Genomic DNA, 16,419 nt, shown 5'->3' with positions numbered 1-16,419 from the left:
TGGGAGCTGGAAGCTGCAACAGAGAGAGAGCCCTCCCTCGCGCTGAGTCTCAGTAGCTGTAACTCGTGATATAATCTGCACCGTTCTCATGTTACACCTGTTTTGTTTTGTTATTGTTTTTTTTTAAATGACACATGAGTTGTATGTATATGTTGTAATGTCAGGATGGAGGATTTTCTTCTCTGCAGTTTCTAGATTGGGTGGGTTGGGGGGGGGGGACTTCTTTGCACTGTGCTGTAACTCTTTGTCGGGACTCTCTTCGTCACGGTCGAGACCCCTTTTATCATCCCAGCGTACTAAAAAAGGCGATTGGACGATTTCACGATGACCTATGCATGCTCCATGGACGTTCACTATCACTATCACACCTTGCGAGACGGTCTGTGTAAATATGAAAAGCTGGCATACCAGTGTGTGTGTGAGTGTGTGTGTGACGAGAGCGAGACCCGTCACATTTGTTGAAATGCCTTCTGAAAACCTTTTTTGCCAAAAAAAAAAACTACAAAAAAATCCAACATACCCTACCAGCAACTAACTGTAGGTGTGACTTTTCTGAGCGTGTTTTTGTTACTAGGACTAAATTATATTAACTGCACTCTTTAGAGGAGAAAAAGTAGTCATAGGTAGTATCTCGGTCCTGTGTCTGACCCAGTGATTTTTTTTTTTAAAATTTAATAATAAGAATTTGGTTTTCCTTGGAAGGGATGGCCGAGGCCTTCACGTTGCTGTTCACTAGCACCCTCTTGTGGAGGAATCTACGAGCTGCAGCTCCTCGGCTTCGAGCGGCGTCTGATAAAAGTGTTAACAAACTGCTGTGTCTTCTGTCACTAAACCCTGGTGTGCTGTTGACATGTCTGTCTCGATCCGTGCATGTGTTCCCGAAGAGCGGGAGCTGCTCTTTTTCTCTGTTTACACTGTTGTCAGAGGGTCGCCGACAGGAAGGTTATAGTATACATAATGCTGTATATCTGTAAAGAGCAAATCTTGTTTGGTGATTACATACTACAGAAAAAAAAAAAAGGGAAAACAGCTGTGACACTGCGAGACAGCCTGGATGTAAATAAAGAAGCGCTTGCCAAAGTTTGTAAATGACATGAGATCTAATGTGTCTTTTTTTTAACAACTTCATTCACACTCAGTTGACACTTAACCTAACATGGATGTCTTTGGACTGAAGGAGGAAGACGCAGTACCGGGAGAGCAGGGAAACTCCACACTGAAAGGTGCTGGAAACATTCCTCAGAGTTTGGTCCATGGTTACATGACAGCATCACACAGGTGCTGCACAGCCATGATCAGAATCTCCTGACCCCACCACATCCCTGATCTGGTGACTAGAGCTCATTTGAGTGCAGTGAAACAAAAGTTACTTAGTGAGATGAGTTTAGCATGTGACTCCGTAAAGCTCTGACTTTAGGGTTTTACTTAAACGTTTAATTATAGAAATAGCTTTTTGGAGTTAGAAGAAAAGTCTTCAACTCTGTAGTCCATCTGCAGTTTTTTGGCTCAAAGATAAGTGAAACCGTATCGGTTACACTGCATAGAAACTCAGACTCATTGAATATGGAGCTACCAGGTGGGAAGAAAATAGGAAGACCACAGAGAAGGTTCACGGATGTAGTGAAAGGACATGGAGAGAGCTGCGGGCTACAGTGAGATGGAGGCAGAAGATCTGCCGTGGCGACTCCCAGAGGTAAACATCAGGAAGAAGATGATTAGGCAAAGAGTTTGTATAAAAGAGAAAACTTGATTTTAATGGTCTGGACTTTGCTTGAACTTTAATCATTATTAATAACATTTTAAAAAACTAATGGATAAATATGAAGTGACGCAAAGCTGCCACAGCCTGGTGAGGAGGGATGTGACTACATGACAAAGATGGGCTGAGAGGCAAAACAAAACATTAGTCATTTTAGTGCACTGTAGTCATTTTATTGATGGGTAGAAGACCAAATTTCACCTGAAATCAAAATTTTATTAATTTCCCAGCTTGCAGTTGAAGAAAGTGCCTGCAGCTGGGTTTGTGGCTTTTTTTCCCCCCCAATGATCAGGTTTAGCTGCTGAGTTATTTAAATGTAATTTTTGGCCCTTTGAGCAACTCAAGCTGAGTGCCATTAAGTTCTATTATATTCAATAGAAAGCTGACATCTCTACAGGTGATACATCCAAAATGGAAAGAACTCTAAACTACAGGGCAGAGGAGAAAGGCATGGATTATATGCTAGGGTCAAGTGTCCTTTTAATACTGGCTTAGTGAACAGCAGAGTGATTCTGTATTGTGTGAGCTGATTTGCTTTTCACCCCTGCAATCAAACCCCAGCTAATGCACACGTGATCACAGGGAATCCAGTCTCTGTGAGCTCTGTCATTGTAAAGGCCTTTTGAATTTTTCAGTTTCTTCAATTAGCTGCAGAATAAAGCGGGGGGGGGGGATGCACAGCCCTGCCGTACACTCTGGCTTTGTGCCCTGCCTCATTGGTGGGTTTCGTTTCTTCCATGAGCCAGGCGCTCCTCAGAGGTGGCACACAGGCCTTTTATTGTTCACTGGCCTCACCACGAGGAAGCAGGTGGAGGCGCTTCCAACGGGGAGCTGCAGCAGTGGCTGTAATGCTGACTGCAATGCTGACTGCAGCTTTGCTCCCGTCTCAGAAAGAGCTCCTTTAACTCTGCTGCTTCTCTGTTCTCCCGAGCCGACAGGAGAAAGGTGAGTGAAGTAAGCCTTTCAGACTGTTTAACCACCGCCATGTCAAGGTTAACCACCTCAGCCGCTGCAGACCCCGACCCTCCCTCCGGGCACTGAGTTCACCCCCCCCCCCCAAAAAAAAAAAGACGTGCATGCAGAACGCTTGCCAAAACTCAAGGAGGCCCGGGCAGGGGTGGAGATTCACTGACTTAATGCGACGAGCAGGCAGCTTTGGAACAAACTGTTCACTGCCTCTGGGGCTCTCTGCAACGCAGCTTTTGGGAAAACTGAGAACACTACAAGACACATTATTGTGAATGTGAACACACCATCTTTACTGACCACAGAATCTTTTCTGGCTTTTCTTCAGCTCTGCCAAGCAGACAACAGATACCTCCAGGAATAACTGTCCAAGCACGCTGCGTTTTGACTAATGAGACTGAGCCTTTTACACTGTGAGCTTGAATGAATGAAGCAACAACTCTGAGCAGAAGTATCACTCTTTAATACCTCTTAAAGAGCACAAAGTTTAAAGAAAAGGCAGCTTGTTTCAGTATTACTTTAAAAAATCCTCACAAAAGGAAGACTTATGGCTCAAGTTTTTTCCCCTCTTATTCATTTCTAACAATAAAGGCTTATGTTAATTTATTATTGTCTTTAAAAAAACAAAAGAAAAAAAAAAAGGGGGGGGCTATAAATATTGTTGTTCGACCGGAATACAAGTAACGGCTTCTCAAAGTGACGTTAACATCAGTAATGGTTCAACAGGTCTGGACAAGACAGGTTTAAAGTTACACAGTCATAAGTCAGAGGGTTTATTTGCAGCTGCTGGAGTGTCAAAAACAGTCCCGACTTCTTTCCACCTTGTTCAGGGGTGAGAATTTCAGTGTGTGGATGCAAGAAGTACCACGTTTAAAAAAAGAAAGAAAGAAAGGAAACAAAAATCACATTCAGTGTCCTTCAGTCCAAGCTCTATGTGCTCTATGTGCTGTTGGCCTGCTCTTGCTCAAACAGAGCCATGGCTAGATGCGAGCGTGACCCCAGACCCTCCAGGTTGCTGAGAACACAGCGGTGGTAGATGTCCTCGCTGAAGCGGGGATTGCACGTCCGCCGCACGTATTTCTGAATCAGCGCCGGCTCTACTGCTCTGAACACATGCAGGCCCGAGTAACGGACAAAGATGTCGTACACATCCATGCTTTCCAGGAGCTCCTCGTTATCCAGGATGTCGGCAGCCATCTTCGTCCGTGCGGTCATGTAGTCGGCGTTGTAAAAGCAGGCCTCGTCGAAGACGTGCCGGTCAAAGTGGCCGTCTCGCAGTGACTCCGAAGCAGCGGAGGAGGAGGCAGCAGAGGGCTGCTGGTCACGGTAGAGGACGGCTGGGTTGTACTCCTGGAAGTGGATGGGGAAGAAGACTTGCCAATTGCTGATGGAATTCATTCTGCAGCGGTTCAGGAAGTCAGCGTTGACCTCTGTCCAAACGCTGGCCAGGAAAAATAGTGTGTCCACCGGGTGCTTCTTGGAGATGATGTCCATTAGCTTGACCTGCGAGGGCACCTCGGTCTTCACACTGATCCAGGGGATCTTCACGTCTCCGTAGCGTTTCTCCACTTCCCCAATCATAGCCTTGACGCCAGCAAACACGTCAGTCTGACTGACTCTCTGCGCATCGAAAGGATCGTAGATGAACAAGAACGTGAGTAAAACATTGTCATGGGTGTCCAGAGTGTTCATCACGTACATGTCCAGGAAGTTCCCAACATAGTCCTGATCCTGGGCGGTGACAGGCAGGATGACCTGCACCCGTGTCGCTTCTGTCACATAAGGCATGGGAATAATCTCAACTGAACTTAGAGGTCGCAGCAGGTTGACTCGTTTGGCAATGACCTGGCTGTGGCCTTTCTGGGTGTAGGCCTCCAGCGCGAGGTCCAGTATATACTCCATACCACGTGTGGGATCAAAGCGACGGTACCCATTAAGCAGACGCCTCTTGCGGAACCGTAGCTGTGGCTGGTAGCGCTCGTTTAGACGCTCGACCGCAATCTCTAGAATTGCATTGACGTCTGCGCGGTTGACACCTCTCAACTCACATTTGGGGGAGCCATCGACGCAGGAGTAAATGTGCTCTTCCGTAAAGTACTCCCAGTTTATGACCTCAAAACGCGTCCTGGGTTTGAAGGGAGGGTTGATTCCTATCGGCCACGTCACTCCAGCCTTGCCCTCTGGTGTCAGGTCACTCAGGTTACTGATCTGCATCTGATGAGTGCACACAAAAATTTGAAAAGCATCAGATGTGTCTAGCAATATGTCACCTACAGCCAAAATGCAGGAGATAAGAGCTTCAAAATTCTCAAAATATAAATGAAACATTCTTCCTTTATTAGCAGAGCATACAGGAAAAGAATTCACAGCAACCCAACTATCACTAAAGATAATCAACATAACTGACAGGTGACACAGATCATGTAAATGTTAATTAAAAGTGTGCTTCATGACATAACCTGATATGTTTAACATCCTCAGTGACAGGCTGTTAAACCCACAGGGGAACGCTGTATTGTTGTGATAAAACCTGCTTCCTATAAAGTTGTTGTCTTGCGTGAGGAATGTAGGGAGTTAGACTGGATCATTTCTCCAGCAAAAGAGAAAACACGAGTTGACAAGATGAGCAACTAACATCTATTTATGTCCTTTGAAAATGCAGCCCCTTTCCCCCATGGTTCTTTTATATGACCTGCAGAAAAGAAGATGGTAAGAACATGTTGGGCAAAGTATCTAAGATGGGCAGACACTTGTCATCAACATCCATCATGAAATTATTAAATAGCCTTGTCTAAGCCAAGTCTTTTTACGGCCCTTCCCTCACAGTTTTTTCCATCACAGTCGAGCGAAGTTGATTTGGAAAAGGATGTCACAGGTCATTTTTTTGATTATCCATCTGATTAAGGAAGAGAAACAGGGAGGAAATGCCAAATTACACAATAACCGAACTGAAAACAGTTTATGGAGTGATTAATCCAAATTTGACATTTTTGGTTTAAATCATTGTCAATATATACAGACTGCATTTCAGCCAGTGGTGTTGGAGATCTTGTCAAATCATGAACACAAAAAAGTACCATCAGATTTTGATCCACCATACAGTATCATGTGGAAAATATCTAATTGGCAGCAGTTTGGGTTTTTCAGCATGACCATGATTCCAACCACACTGTAATTGAATTAAAAGCATTAAAAGCCATTAGAATTGTACAAACTCTGTTTTTGCCTTATACTATATTTCCATGTATGTTTGCATGCTGCAGTATTTCCCACTTTTGTAGTAAACTGTAAGTAAATGAATGGTGGCTTAAAACGTTTGCACAGTACTGTACTGTATCAAGTGTTCCTTGTGCTTTAACCAGTATACACAAAAATTAGCTATAACAATAAGTTATGTCTAATAAAGTCATGACTTATTTTACAGCTCTGTCGTGCGGTAAGCTATATTTAACCTTAAGTCAAAACAACTCTAATGAACTGTCATTAGCAGCTACTTTAGTTACATAAGGTTTCTCAGGCAGATCATACTCGGCACAACACCACATCCCTTCTCTTGGTTTTCTGGCATATAAATATTGTTTCAGTCAGGAATTACTGACTCAGGTCCTGAAGAGGGTGTGGTGAAATAAGAACAAACTGTATACTAAATTTTGACTAAGAAGTGATGAGTCAGGCAGAAAAAAATGTTTATAGGAGCGAAAAACAAAACCTGTATTACAAACCTGCAGCTGCTGGATCTGCAGGTAAGTCCATTCTAGCTCAATGTGGCTGAAGCGTTTGTGCAGTCGATACATGAGATTTGGGTCAGACACAGGATGCACTGTGAAGGCATTTTTAAACTCTGGGCTATCTTCACGCTCTGGATCTGCATTTTTCCCAAGCTCAAAATAACGGTAGGTCATCTCCTGCGAAAAACATGCACATATAAATATTTATATAGCGGACAATCCTCCTACTGATTAAACTACTTATTTCAAAGTCTGTGTTTTTACCTGGTGCACTTCCACACAACTCATACCCAGGTAGTCGATAATACAGCGGCCCAGCCACTCATCAGGCCTCACGCTGAGGATGTCATTGCGGCAGGTGTCGAGATGGGGCTGCAGACGGGCAAGCAGACTGCGGGACAGCAGGTAGCCATAGCCTCCGTGGCAATAACGTGCCTTCTCCTCACCACCGATGAACTCCTCTGCCCTGCCCATATACAGGTCCTGACCTGCGCTGAGGTGGCCCACCAGCTCCGACAGCCGATCCGCCTGCATGTACGTGTCATCCTGGGCTAATAGGAACCAGTCGTATTCCGAGCCGTAGTGCTGGTGGAGGTGGCGTACCGTCTCATACATCAGCCACACCGGGCGATCGTCGCCATGGGCAACCACAGTCATCCCGTGAGGCACCTTGGGGCTGCGCAGGCCTGTGAAGAAGAAGGTCCGGTGGAAGTGGTGGGCAACTGTGCGGTTCACCGCTACGGCCAGCGTGTTGAGGGTGGCCCGAGAAGTGAGCACGCCCACCAGGAGTCGCTCTCTGATGCCCAGTTCAGTGTGGATGTATCGTGTTCTGAAGAAAGAGGGCAAAGAGGGAGCAATTACAGCAAACAGCAAGAACACCGATGCATAAAAAGTATCTTCTCATAAGCGTGAACTTGTTTCCATCACAAGATACTAATGTGATGCAGATACTAAGTGGCTGTGAAATAAAAGATAATTGGATAGAAATGTTTGTGTAGGTGGTGTCTTTTTGGATTTAAAGAAGGAATTTGATACCAAGTTATTTTATCTGAATTGGCACTATATAATTTTTCTGCAGAAAATGTTAATCTATGCTATGGATGTTATCAAATCTCCTTTTTTTTGCGTGTTCTACAGGAGTCCCACACTTCTCCGTACCAAGTCCCCTTTTATTATCACTTTATAGCAATAATCTACCTATTGTATCCCAAAATGTTAATATCCAAATGCAGATGATCCCTGGAAAGCATCCTTGACTCCTTCACTTCTAGGAATGGCTTGGTAAATCATACATTTTATTAAGTAGTAAAAATGAGCATGCATGATGTTTTCAAAAGAACCAGTAAATGAGCTGAAATAACACTATATAAAATATATATTTTTGCAATGATGTCAGTGGTATTTTTAAGCCTTTTATGGGCAGTATTTTCTGTGGGGGCATTTACACGCAACTATATCTAGAGAACTACTTAAGCTATGTCAGTTAAGTTTTGAGGTCCTGCTACTTTAAGGAGCTTCAAAAGAGTAGCTAAAGTTCCACATAAAATTCTAAAAGTTTGAATTTGCTTGAAATTCATCATCTCTGTAAAAAGAACAAATTCAATGATAGTAGGATTAAATTTGTACACAAAATCCCATCGATGAGGTGTTCTATTATATCTCCCCCCTCCAAAATTGGCGATGACCCTGCTAAATAATGACAATAATAATTACAGTGCTTCACAACAGAAAAAAGGAAAAAAGCAAATGAAACATCAAATTGAACGTAAATATCAATAATTAAAGAGGACTGATAGAAATAAAAAGTGTAAGCACAGGAGAGGCCTGCTTTTAAAAATATGTCTGTAAGAAGCATTTGTAAGACCACAGTGAGCTGGCCAATCAGATCTCATCTGGGAGATTATTCCAAGGAATGGTTGCACTGACAGAGAAAACCTGATCATCCTTGTGGGATGACTATCAGAGCCAGTAGAAATAAATAAAAAAGATAAGAAAGAAAATTGAAAAAAGAAAATGGATGCAATCTTTTGCATCAGTGGGTTTTCTGGAGGAATTTGTGGCATAATCTGTAATCTACAGGCCACTTATTCTCTGTACCCCCCTCAGTGCAATGAGAGCATTGCAGGGGGGAATTAAATGTAAGAATGTAAAATGGGGAATTAACTAAATGCAAATTCACACTGTGTGGAAAAAGTCTCCAGCTTCTTTCAATTAAAAGTCGAGCAATGCTTCCTGTGATCCTTCTTTAAGCACCTGGAAACAGTGACCATACCTCCCGCACTTACCTGAGGACCTTCTTGTGCGGCTTGTTTGGGTCCTTGTGATAGGGCACTATGCGTGGCTGAAAGTCTGCGTCTCCAGCTCCATCTCTTGAATCTCTGTGGCCCTCTCCCCCACCCAAAAACCGCCTGCCATTGCCCAGCTCATCTCCACAGGAGTCCTCCGTGTCTCCTTGGGTCCAGGACACCATCAAAAGGCTCAGACTGCATCCAAGAGACAGCCCCAGGATAAGGGGTAAAGCAGGCCTGAACAGGGCCAAAAATGAGGAGAGACGCATCCCTGGTAGTTATGAGCTACACTTATTGTGGCTGTGCTGGGAAAAAATTTAAAAAAAAAATCCCAACAACAAAAAACTAGAGCACTGATAGTGCCAACACTCCTGCCATATGTTAACACGTCTTTGATAAATCTGAACCGAAATGAGTAAAGAAAATGACAGAAAACTGGCTTAAAATTAAAGTCTGTTCCCAGTCCCTTTCAGCGAGGTAGTGAAGTTTCTACTCAGCCTATAACGAATGATTAAATCTAAACGTTACATGTTACAGCACTTTTTAAATGTTTTTTTTGTTTGACAAATGCAAGAAATGTAGTTTTTAATCCAACGTCACAACGGAAGATGACCAAACTGTAAAGCTACCGGAATGAAGCACTTTGTTCATCTGAAAGATGAAATGCATACAGATATTTTCGCATGATTAACAGTCATTGCGAGTCAAAATTTAAGATAACAAAAAGGGAAGAAAAACTCAGAAATGTCGTTGTCATAAAAATTGTGTAACGTTACTCTGGTGGTTTTTTAACCGTTACGTTAATTAGCTTAACTAGTTTGGGATGGCGTTAGCTAGAAGCCAAAGTCAGCTAACTAATGCAGCTAGACGATGAACTAGTAAAGTTAACCGTTTATCTGGTTACCAGTAATAAAAGACAACCCGAAGCGAGAATACTCGGAAGTATGAACTCCACAGTATCGTTTTCCACCAGAGGAAAGCATTAGGGAGCCCAGCTAGCGAGCTAGCGTCGAGTCCGTTGTTTCCGTACACAAACGACGATCCATCTCCACGAATGCTGACTCGAAGGAGATCCCATGTAACACAGCTCATACCGGGGGGGAAAGCTACGAAGCACAGCCGTGCACATTGTCGCCCATCTCCGTCAGTTTCCTGACTTCCTCAAAAAATCCGAGTGCCACACAGACAGCGCTGAAACAGCGTCCCTCTTCAACCTCATCACCGACCGCCGAGTGCTGCCGCAGCATCACCCCCCGACTGAGCAGCTACCGGCAGATCTCTTCTTAGTGAAAGCAGTACTTAAAAATAAATTCCTCCTAGAAAATCACATTGAACGCACGAATGTGTTAGATACGTATCAACACAACATCTTAGTGATAAGAGGGCAAAAGAAGCCTTACTAGGATGGCAAAACCTCATAAATGCAATATCTACCCATTAGTCAGTGCCAGTTTTCAACTCATAAGCCGTCTCTTTAGTTCTACCTAAGAAATATATAAATTTGGCTTATTTAGTAGTTAATTTAAGGTTCAATTGACGGGTAAAGGGACATTTTTACTGCAGTCCCACGAGAAGAGGAGGGAACTTACATCTTCACCGCCCTCCTTGACCATATATGGTCCGTCTGGCGGCTTGGCGAGCGGCTACATCCACCCGGCGAAAGTGGACACGAGACTGTCGGTGTGTTCAGGAGAACAGCGGTTCATTATTTAGGTAAGAGAGGGAATAACACTGTATGAGAGCTGCCACGGTTGTATGACATGTAAGCTGTTTTATTTTAAGATAAACACAGATGTGGGGGTAAGTTCTAGTTAGCCGATTTGAGAGTTTTTCGAAGCTACTTGGGGCCCTGCGTCAAGTTAGCTTTAGCTGCTCAGGCCTGGCTACCGTTGTTAGCTTAGCTAAGGGGCTAACGCGCTAAATAGCCGGCTTATAAAAACTATTACGATTTACTTTTTATGTTTGACACTCTGGGCTCCTTAGACCATGATATTTATTATGGTTGGTTAACTGTGAAATGACAAAGTGTGACGTGTAGGCTGCTAACAGCTATGCTATCATGCGTTATACCGCAAAAAGCCCAACGTGCGGGCAGGTGGGACTGAAAGGAAACAAAATGCGGGTTTGGGGAGGGAGCATTATCCCCGCTATTACTGTCATTTAGCTGTCCTTAGACATTTTAGGCCTTTATACTCAAAGTTAGCCTACTTTTTAATGTAATCTGTAAAATGGTGTTATACGGTGAGTTCAATTACCGGCACATTTTTAACATGGTAAACAGGCAAGTGTACCGAGGTTGGTCCTGGCGCCTCATTATGTAAGCGATTAGTCATTTTTACCCTTATTTATATCCTGACATTTAACTGGTAGAGTAAGACCAATTGGAAAATTGAGAAACCGTTAAACAACCTATGATCACGATTCTCCTGACACACTGCGATTCTATTTTGGTCTTAGTTTCTTCTTCATCCATATCATTTCTGTGTTTTTCTTTTCCTATAATGTAGCACTGCACAACCATGCCGTCTGATCTGGCTAAGAAGAAAGCAGCAAAGAAGAAGGAGGCTGCCAAAGCTCGCCAGCGCACCAAGAAAACTGAAGAAGTAAATGGGGAGAGTGAACAACAAGAGGCCCAGCTTAATGGAGCAGAGAGCAATGGTGAGAAGATGACTGAGGAAAAGCACTGATTGCTCACTGGATTTGTCAGCCTGTGGTAAATTTTCTAACTGAAGCTCTCTTGTTTTCTTTAAATATATTTGATAGGTGTTGAAAATTTGACAAAGGAGCTGGATGAGTTTGAGCTGCGGAAAACGGAGGCCCGGGCAGTGACGGGTGTTCTTGCCTCCCACCCTAACAGCACTGATGTCCATATAAGCAGCCTGTCGCTCACCTTCCATGGTCAAGAGCTGCTTGCAGACACCAGCCTGGAGCTGAACTCAGGCAGACGCTATGGCCTCATTGGTCTTAATGGCACAGGTAACTAATTTATCTTGGAGCAGTATGTTTCTATTAAGACTTTAAACACACAGACATTAGAAACCAAAAGGAAAAAAAACCCCAGCTGTTTCAAAACCTAGTATTTCATTTGGCCATCTGGCCCTTTAGGCCAAAGGGAAAAACCTGAATAACTGATGATATTAAAGGGTTCATATTACAGGAATTATATAAAGTTGACATTAGGCTTCAACCAATGACAGGGAAATGACAACATGAAATGGTTGGAACCCAAATTAAACCTTCCTGAGTTTTAAGGATTTGAAGCAAGTGCCAATGAGAGAAAGATGCTGGTGACTGACACATCAGATGGAAGGGTGTAAAAGCATTAGAAAGTTGAAGCAGAAATCTTGGCAGCTTTATGGCCCACCTGAGGCCCATGGGAGTGGCCAGTAGGGAATCTCTTATCAACACTGGTTCTGCTACACTTCCTTGTGTAGCTTGCATTTGTCAAATGTTCTTATATCACATCCCACAAAACATTTTTCTCTCTATTATTTATTTATTTATTTATTTTCCCGTTTTCTGCCAGGAAAATCCATGCTGTTGTCAGCCATCGGACATCGTGAGATTCCCATTCCAGAGCACATAGATATTTACCACTTGACCCGAGAGATGGCCCCCAGCGAAAAGACTGCTCTGCAGTGTGTCATGGAGGTGGATGAACAGAGGATCATGTTGGAGAAGGAGGCAGAAAGACTTGCCCATGAAGACTGTGAGTGTTCAAATAAACTGCAGGAAGTTGAAAAATCTCTCTAATTATGCTTTAGCTATATTATAAATGCCTTTTTTTTTTTTTGTAAACAGCTGAGTGTGAGAAGCTGATGGAGCTGTATGAGCGTCTGGAGGAGCTGGATGCAGACAAGGCGGAGATGCGAGCCTCTCGGATCCTCCACGGTTTGGGTTTCAGCACTGCGATGCAGCAGAAGAAACTGAAGGACTTCAGTGGAGGGTGGAGGATGCGTGTTGCTCTGGCCAGGTAGATACAGCTCGTATAGTACTGTACCACTGAGTTATGGTCATCCTCGTCTCTCCAGCTTTCGACTGATCCTGTGTCCCTTGTCCAAATGACAGAAAAACGCACACGATAAACGCAAACTGTAGCATTGTGTCCTGACTTCACTACCATACAGGAAACTAAAGTGGGCATAAGTTATAATTTCCTCTGTGTAGTCACGATAACCAATACAGGGAGGGGGATGAGGTGATAATGTATCCATTAAGGTAGCAGTATGAACCCTCTGTGATGTGTAACAGTGGTCTCAGTAGATCTGGTGTGAGTGACACAGACTGCGGACTATCATGTTTCTAGCATCTCCAGTTTGACAATGGAATCATTTGGATGACTAATAGGGTATTGGCATGATAGCCAGAGTGGTATTAAGTCCTAACATTTCAGTCTGTTTTGTGTAAAATATCTCGCCTGTCTCTTGATCTTCATTGTGCCCTGCCTATACAATATTGTGTTATAATGTGGAGAGGAGATAAACTAGTGTGAAACTGATATTCAAATTCACTATAATATTGAACCAAAACCAACATTCCTATTGTTTTGCTCATTTCATAATAAAGGTGCTTCAAGAACACATTTCATATTACTTGTGTGTGCACTCAGACACAGTTGCTGGAGTTGGATATATGTCCTGGTGTAAATCTCAAAGTACAGAAAGACCAATTAAAGATCTTTGATCCTGAAGATCTTCATCCATCGCACACAAAGCAAAGGGCTTTTTGTAATTTTAAAATGTGAAAGCACAAGCATTCGAGACTAGTTCTGAGCTTTAGATTTGAGGAGTTGATCTAAACAAACTATCAGTATTGCTTTAAATTCAGCTGTTTGACATCTTTGTAGGGCTTTGTTCATCAAGCCCTTCATGCTGCTGCTGGATGAGCCCACTAACCACTTGGACCTGGATGCTTGCGTGTGGTTGGAGGAGGAGCTTAAGTCGTAAGTTTTCCCTCTGCTTCCTTCATTTAAGTCGGATATGGATTAAGACTCATTTTTGATCAACTTGATGGTTTTTGTCAGGTTTAAGCGAATCCTCGTGCTCATCTCACACTCTCAAGACTTCCTGAACGGTGTGTGTACCAATATCATCCACCTGCATCAGAAGAAACTGAAGTACTACACGGTAAGGGCATGCAGCTGAAGTGACTGCCAGAAAACACCCTGAGCATGCTTTGTAGGCTTCCAAGTATCATGAATAGATTGCTATACATGTAATCACATAATGCTGAATAAGGAAACCAGAGGCAGGCTATTACTAAATATATATGTGCCACCCTGTTGGATGACAGTGCAAATCTATTTTCATTATAAGGGTAACTATGACCAGTATGTGAAGACCAGACAGGAACTGGAAGAGAACCAGATGAAGCGCTTTAACTGGGAACAGGACCAGATAGCACACATGAAGGTAAAAAAGGGACATCATGTGGCCACGTGTCACTGCCTGATTGGTACAGAGACTTGGGCATCCTTTTATGAAGCAGTTACTGTTGCTATAGCCACACAGTAACATTTGCACTCAATTATCTTTTTTGCATCCCAATTTTCTAGAACTACATAGCCAGGTTTGGTCACGGCTCTGCAAAACTGGCACGACAAGCACAGAGCAAAGAGAAGACTCTGCAGAAGATGGTTGCATCAGGCTTGACTGAAAGAGTCGTGAATGACAAGGTACAGTAACTGTGGCCTATTAAATTTTATCTTTTTTTTTTTCTTCTTTTTTTTTAACTTAATAGTATCAGTTCACAACAATGGTTGTCACAAGCCAGTTTAAACTGTAAAGAGCCTGAAATATCGGGGAGAGAACCCAGTCAATCAGATTATTCTTGGAGCTCCAATTGGTGACAGTGGGAAGGAAGAAGTTCCCTTTAACAGGAAGAGGGTTTCCTGAATCTAATATGAAAGCTGATTTGACAAGAGGGAATATTCTGCCTCCTATTCTACAACCTTTGAAACTGTTGCTCAGCTTGCAGCCAGGCAGTTGTTTTTCCAACTTCTGGATCAGTAATGTATGTGTTTTTAGGGACTGTGGTTAGTGGTGAAACCTACCAACTTAGCAGTAACCCTTCCTGTTTCCCACAGACTCTGTCATTTTATTTTCCTCCCTGTGGGAAGATTCCTCCTCCTGTTATCATGGTTCAGAATGTGAGCTTCAAGTACAGTGAGAATACAGTGAGTATAATGCATTTATATTTTCCCCTCCTTTTAAAATATGGATTTATTTGGCACACTTAGTGATTTTTGTTTCCTTTAGCCGTACATATATAAAGACCTGGAGTTTGGTATTGACTTGGACACGCGAGTGGCTCTGGTGGGACCCAATGGAGCTGGGAAATCTACACTTCTGAAGCTGCTTATGGGAGAGGTAAGGCATCTTTATCATCAGCTTAGATCTACTCCCAGTTGATTTCAGAGTGATGAGGTTTATTCTCTTGTCTCTGTAGCTCCTACCTACTGATGGTATGATCCGCAAACATTCTCATGTCAAGATTGGCAGATATCACCAGGTAAAACAAATCTTTTGAACATACTGCACAGGCTCCATCTGATTCATGGCGTTAGACACTGGTGGTGGCTGGTACAGTTAAAGATAAACGTGTGGGGTTTTTAAAATTTTCTCTATAGCACCTGACTGAGCAGCTTGAGCTGGACTTGTCTCCTTTGGAGTACATGATGAAGTGTTTCCCTGAGATCAAAGAAAAGGAGGAGATGCGGAAGATCATCGGTCGCTATGGTCTAACTGGGAAACAGCAGGTAGGAAGGGGATACTTTCCCAGAACTACCATTAATTTTGTCTCCTCTCTACCATTCTGACATTTGAAATATCTTCCAGGTCAGTCCGATCAGAAATTTGTCAGATGGTCAGAAGTGCAGAGTGTGTTTTGCTTGGCTGGCCTGGCAGAACCCTCATATGCTGTTCCTTGACGAGCCTACTAATCACCTGGATATCGAGACTATTGATGCGTTGGCAGAAGCGATCAACGAGTTCGAGGGTGGTATGATGCTAGTCAGCCACGACTTCAGGCTAATTCAGCAGGTATGGACTGATCACTTAAAGCAATCAATTAGACCTTGATTAGAAGTGTCGCTGTACTAATGGTCTCCCTTCCTGCAGGTGGCTCAAGAGATCTGGGTCTGTGAGAAGCAGACCATCACAAAGTGGAACAGAGACATCCTGGCATACAAAGAGCATCTGAAATCAAAGATCGAAAAACAGCAGGCACATGACATCTAGAGGAGCTTCATGCTGAGCCACTCCTTTATCTCGCATCACAGATTTGACCTGCGAACTCCTGAAGGGATGAGCAGGAAACGTCCAAGCCAGAACTAAAACGGTCTCTTGTACATGTTGTACTGTATTTCCATCGGTTTGACAGTGCTGCACCGTGCTGAACATGACCCAAACCCCCTCCGCTGTTCTCTGATTGGCTGATTCACCCGAAGCATCTCGGTGCATTTTGGAATGCATTCCATTGTGCTGTCTTCATAGGAAAGTTTTATTTTTCCACGTTCTGTTTATCCCAACATGTATGCAGCAGCTTTTAGGTCATATTTTATATTTAAAAAAATTGACTTCTTTCTCCCCCCCATGTAAAATTACAGTTCTGCCTTATTTAACAATGTAATGCAATAAGTTTGTCTGAATAAATGGAACATTAAAAAAACAGCAACTTC

At 43.2% G+C, this 16,419-nt stretch overlaps 2 protein-coding genes across 4 annotated transcripts; one reads left to right on the top strand and one right to left on the bottom strand.

The window, feature by feature from the left end:
- Positions 1-2,041: 2,041 nt before the first annotated feature.
- chpf2 (chondroitin polymerizing factor 2) lies at positions 2,042-10,408 on the bottom strand. 2 transcript variants are annotated; one of them, XM_005922542.2, is made up of 5 exons: positions 10,331-10,408; positions 8,739-8,978; positions 6,718-7,282; positions 6,448-6,630; positions 2,042-4,939 (listed from the first exon to the last, which is right to left on the bottom strand). In XM_005922542.2, coding segments are annotated over exons 1-5 (2,265 nt in total). In that variant the 5' UTR covers positions 10,333-10,408; the 3' UTR covers positions 2,042-3,664. The 2 variants fall into 2 exon arrangements, with proteins under 2 accessions (XP_005922604.1, XP_005922603.1); XM_005922541.3 differs by lacking the exon at positions 10,331-10,408 and having other exon boundaries at positions 8,739-10,313.
- On the top strand, positions 10,341-16,411 carry abcf2b (ATP-binding cassette, sub-family F (GCN20), member 2b). Of its 2 annotated transcripts, none has more exons than XM_005922539.2 (15): positions 10,341-10,454; positions 11,249-11,399; positions 11,505-11,717; positions 12,268-12,450; positions 12,543-12,714; positions 13,588-13,683; positions 13,765-13,867; positions 14,057-14,152; positions 14,296-14,415; positions 14,827-14,916; positions 14,999-15,109; positions 15,189-15,251; positions 15,370-15,498; positions 15,578-15,781; positions 15,860-16,411. In XM_005922539.2, exons 2-15 carry the CDS (start codon positions 11,261-11,263, stop codon positions 15,977-15,979), a joined length of 1,839 nt encoding a protein of 612 aa, XP_005922601.1. In that variant the 5' UTR covers positions 10,341-10,454; positions 11,249-11,260; the 3' UTR covers positions 15,980-16,411. The 2 variants fall into 2 exon arrangements, with proteins under 2 accessions (XP_005922601.1, XP_005922602.1); XM_005922540.2 differs by lacking the exon at positions 10,341-10,454 and adding an exon at positions 10,482-10,503.
- Positions 16,412-16,419: the final 8 nt, after the last annotated feature.

This window comes from Haplochromis burtoni, unplaced genomic scaffold (genome assembly GCF_018398535.1).
Source record: "Haplochromis burtoni strain Fernald_Lab_line unplaced genomic scaffold, NCSU_Asbu1 Contig_58, whole genome shotgun sequence".
Taxonomy (NCBI): Eukaryota; Metazoa; Chordata; class Actinopteri; order Cichliformes; family Cichlidae; genus Haplochromis; species Haplochromis burtoni.
This window is presented reverse-complemented; position numbering and strand designations above follow the sequence as displayed.

What these genes read in the sequence shown, in the direction of transcription:
- abcf2b (XM_005922539.2), top strand. Translation starts at nt 11,261, where the DNA reads ATGCCGTCTGATCTGGCTAAGAAGAAAGCAGCAAAGAAGAAGGAGGCT. An exon ending in ATGCGTGTTGCTCTGGCCAG is followed by an intron (nt 12,715 to 13,587) that starts GTAGATACAGCT and finishes ACATCTTTGTAG; the next exon opens with GGCTTTGTTCATCAAGCCCT. An exon ending in TCAAGTACAGTGAGAATACA is followed by an intron (nt 14,917 to 14,998) that starts GTGAGTATAATG and finishes TGTTTCCTTTAG; the next exon opens with CCGTACATATATAAAGACCT.
- chpf2 (XM_005922541.3), bottom strand. Translation starts at nt 9,010, where the DNA reads ATGCGTCTCTCCTCATTTTTGGCCCTGTTCAGGCCTGCTTTACCCCTT. An exon ending in CCGCACAAGAAGGTCCTCAG is followed by an intron (nt 7,283 to 8,738) that starts GTAAGTGCGGGA and finishes CTCTTTCTTCAG; the next exon opens with AACACGATACATCCACACTG. An exon ending in GTTGTGTGGAAGTGCACCAG is followed by an intron (nt 6,631 to 6,717) that starts GTAAAAACACAG and finishes TGTTTTTCGCAG; the next exon opens with GAGATGACCTACCGTTATTT.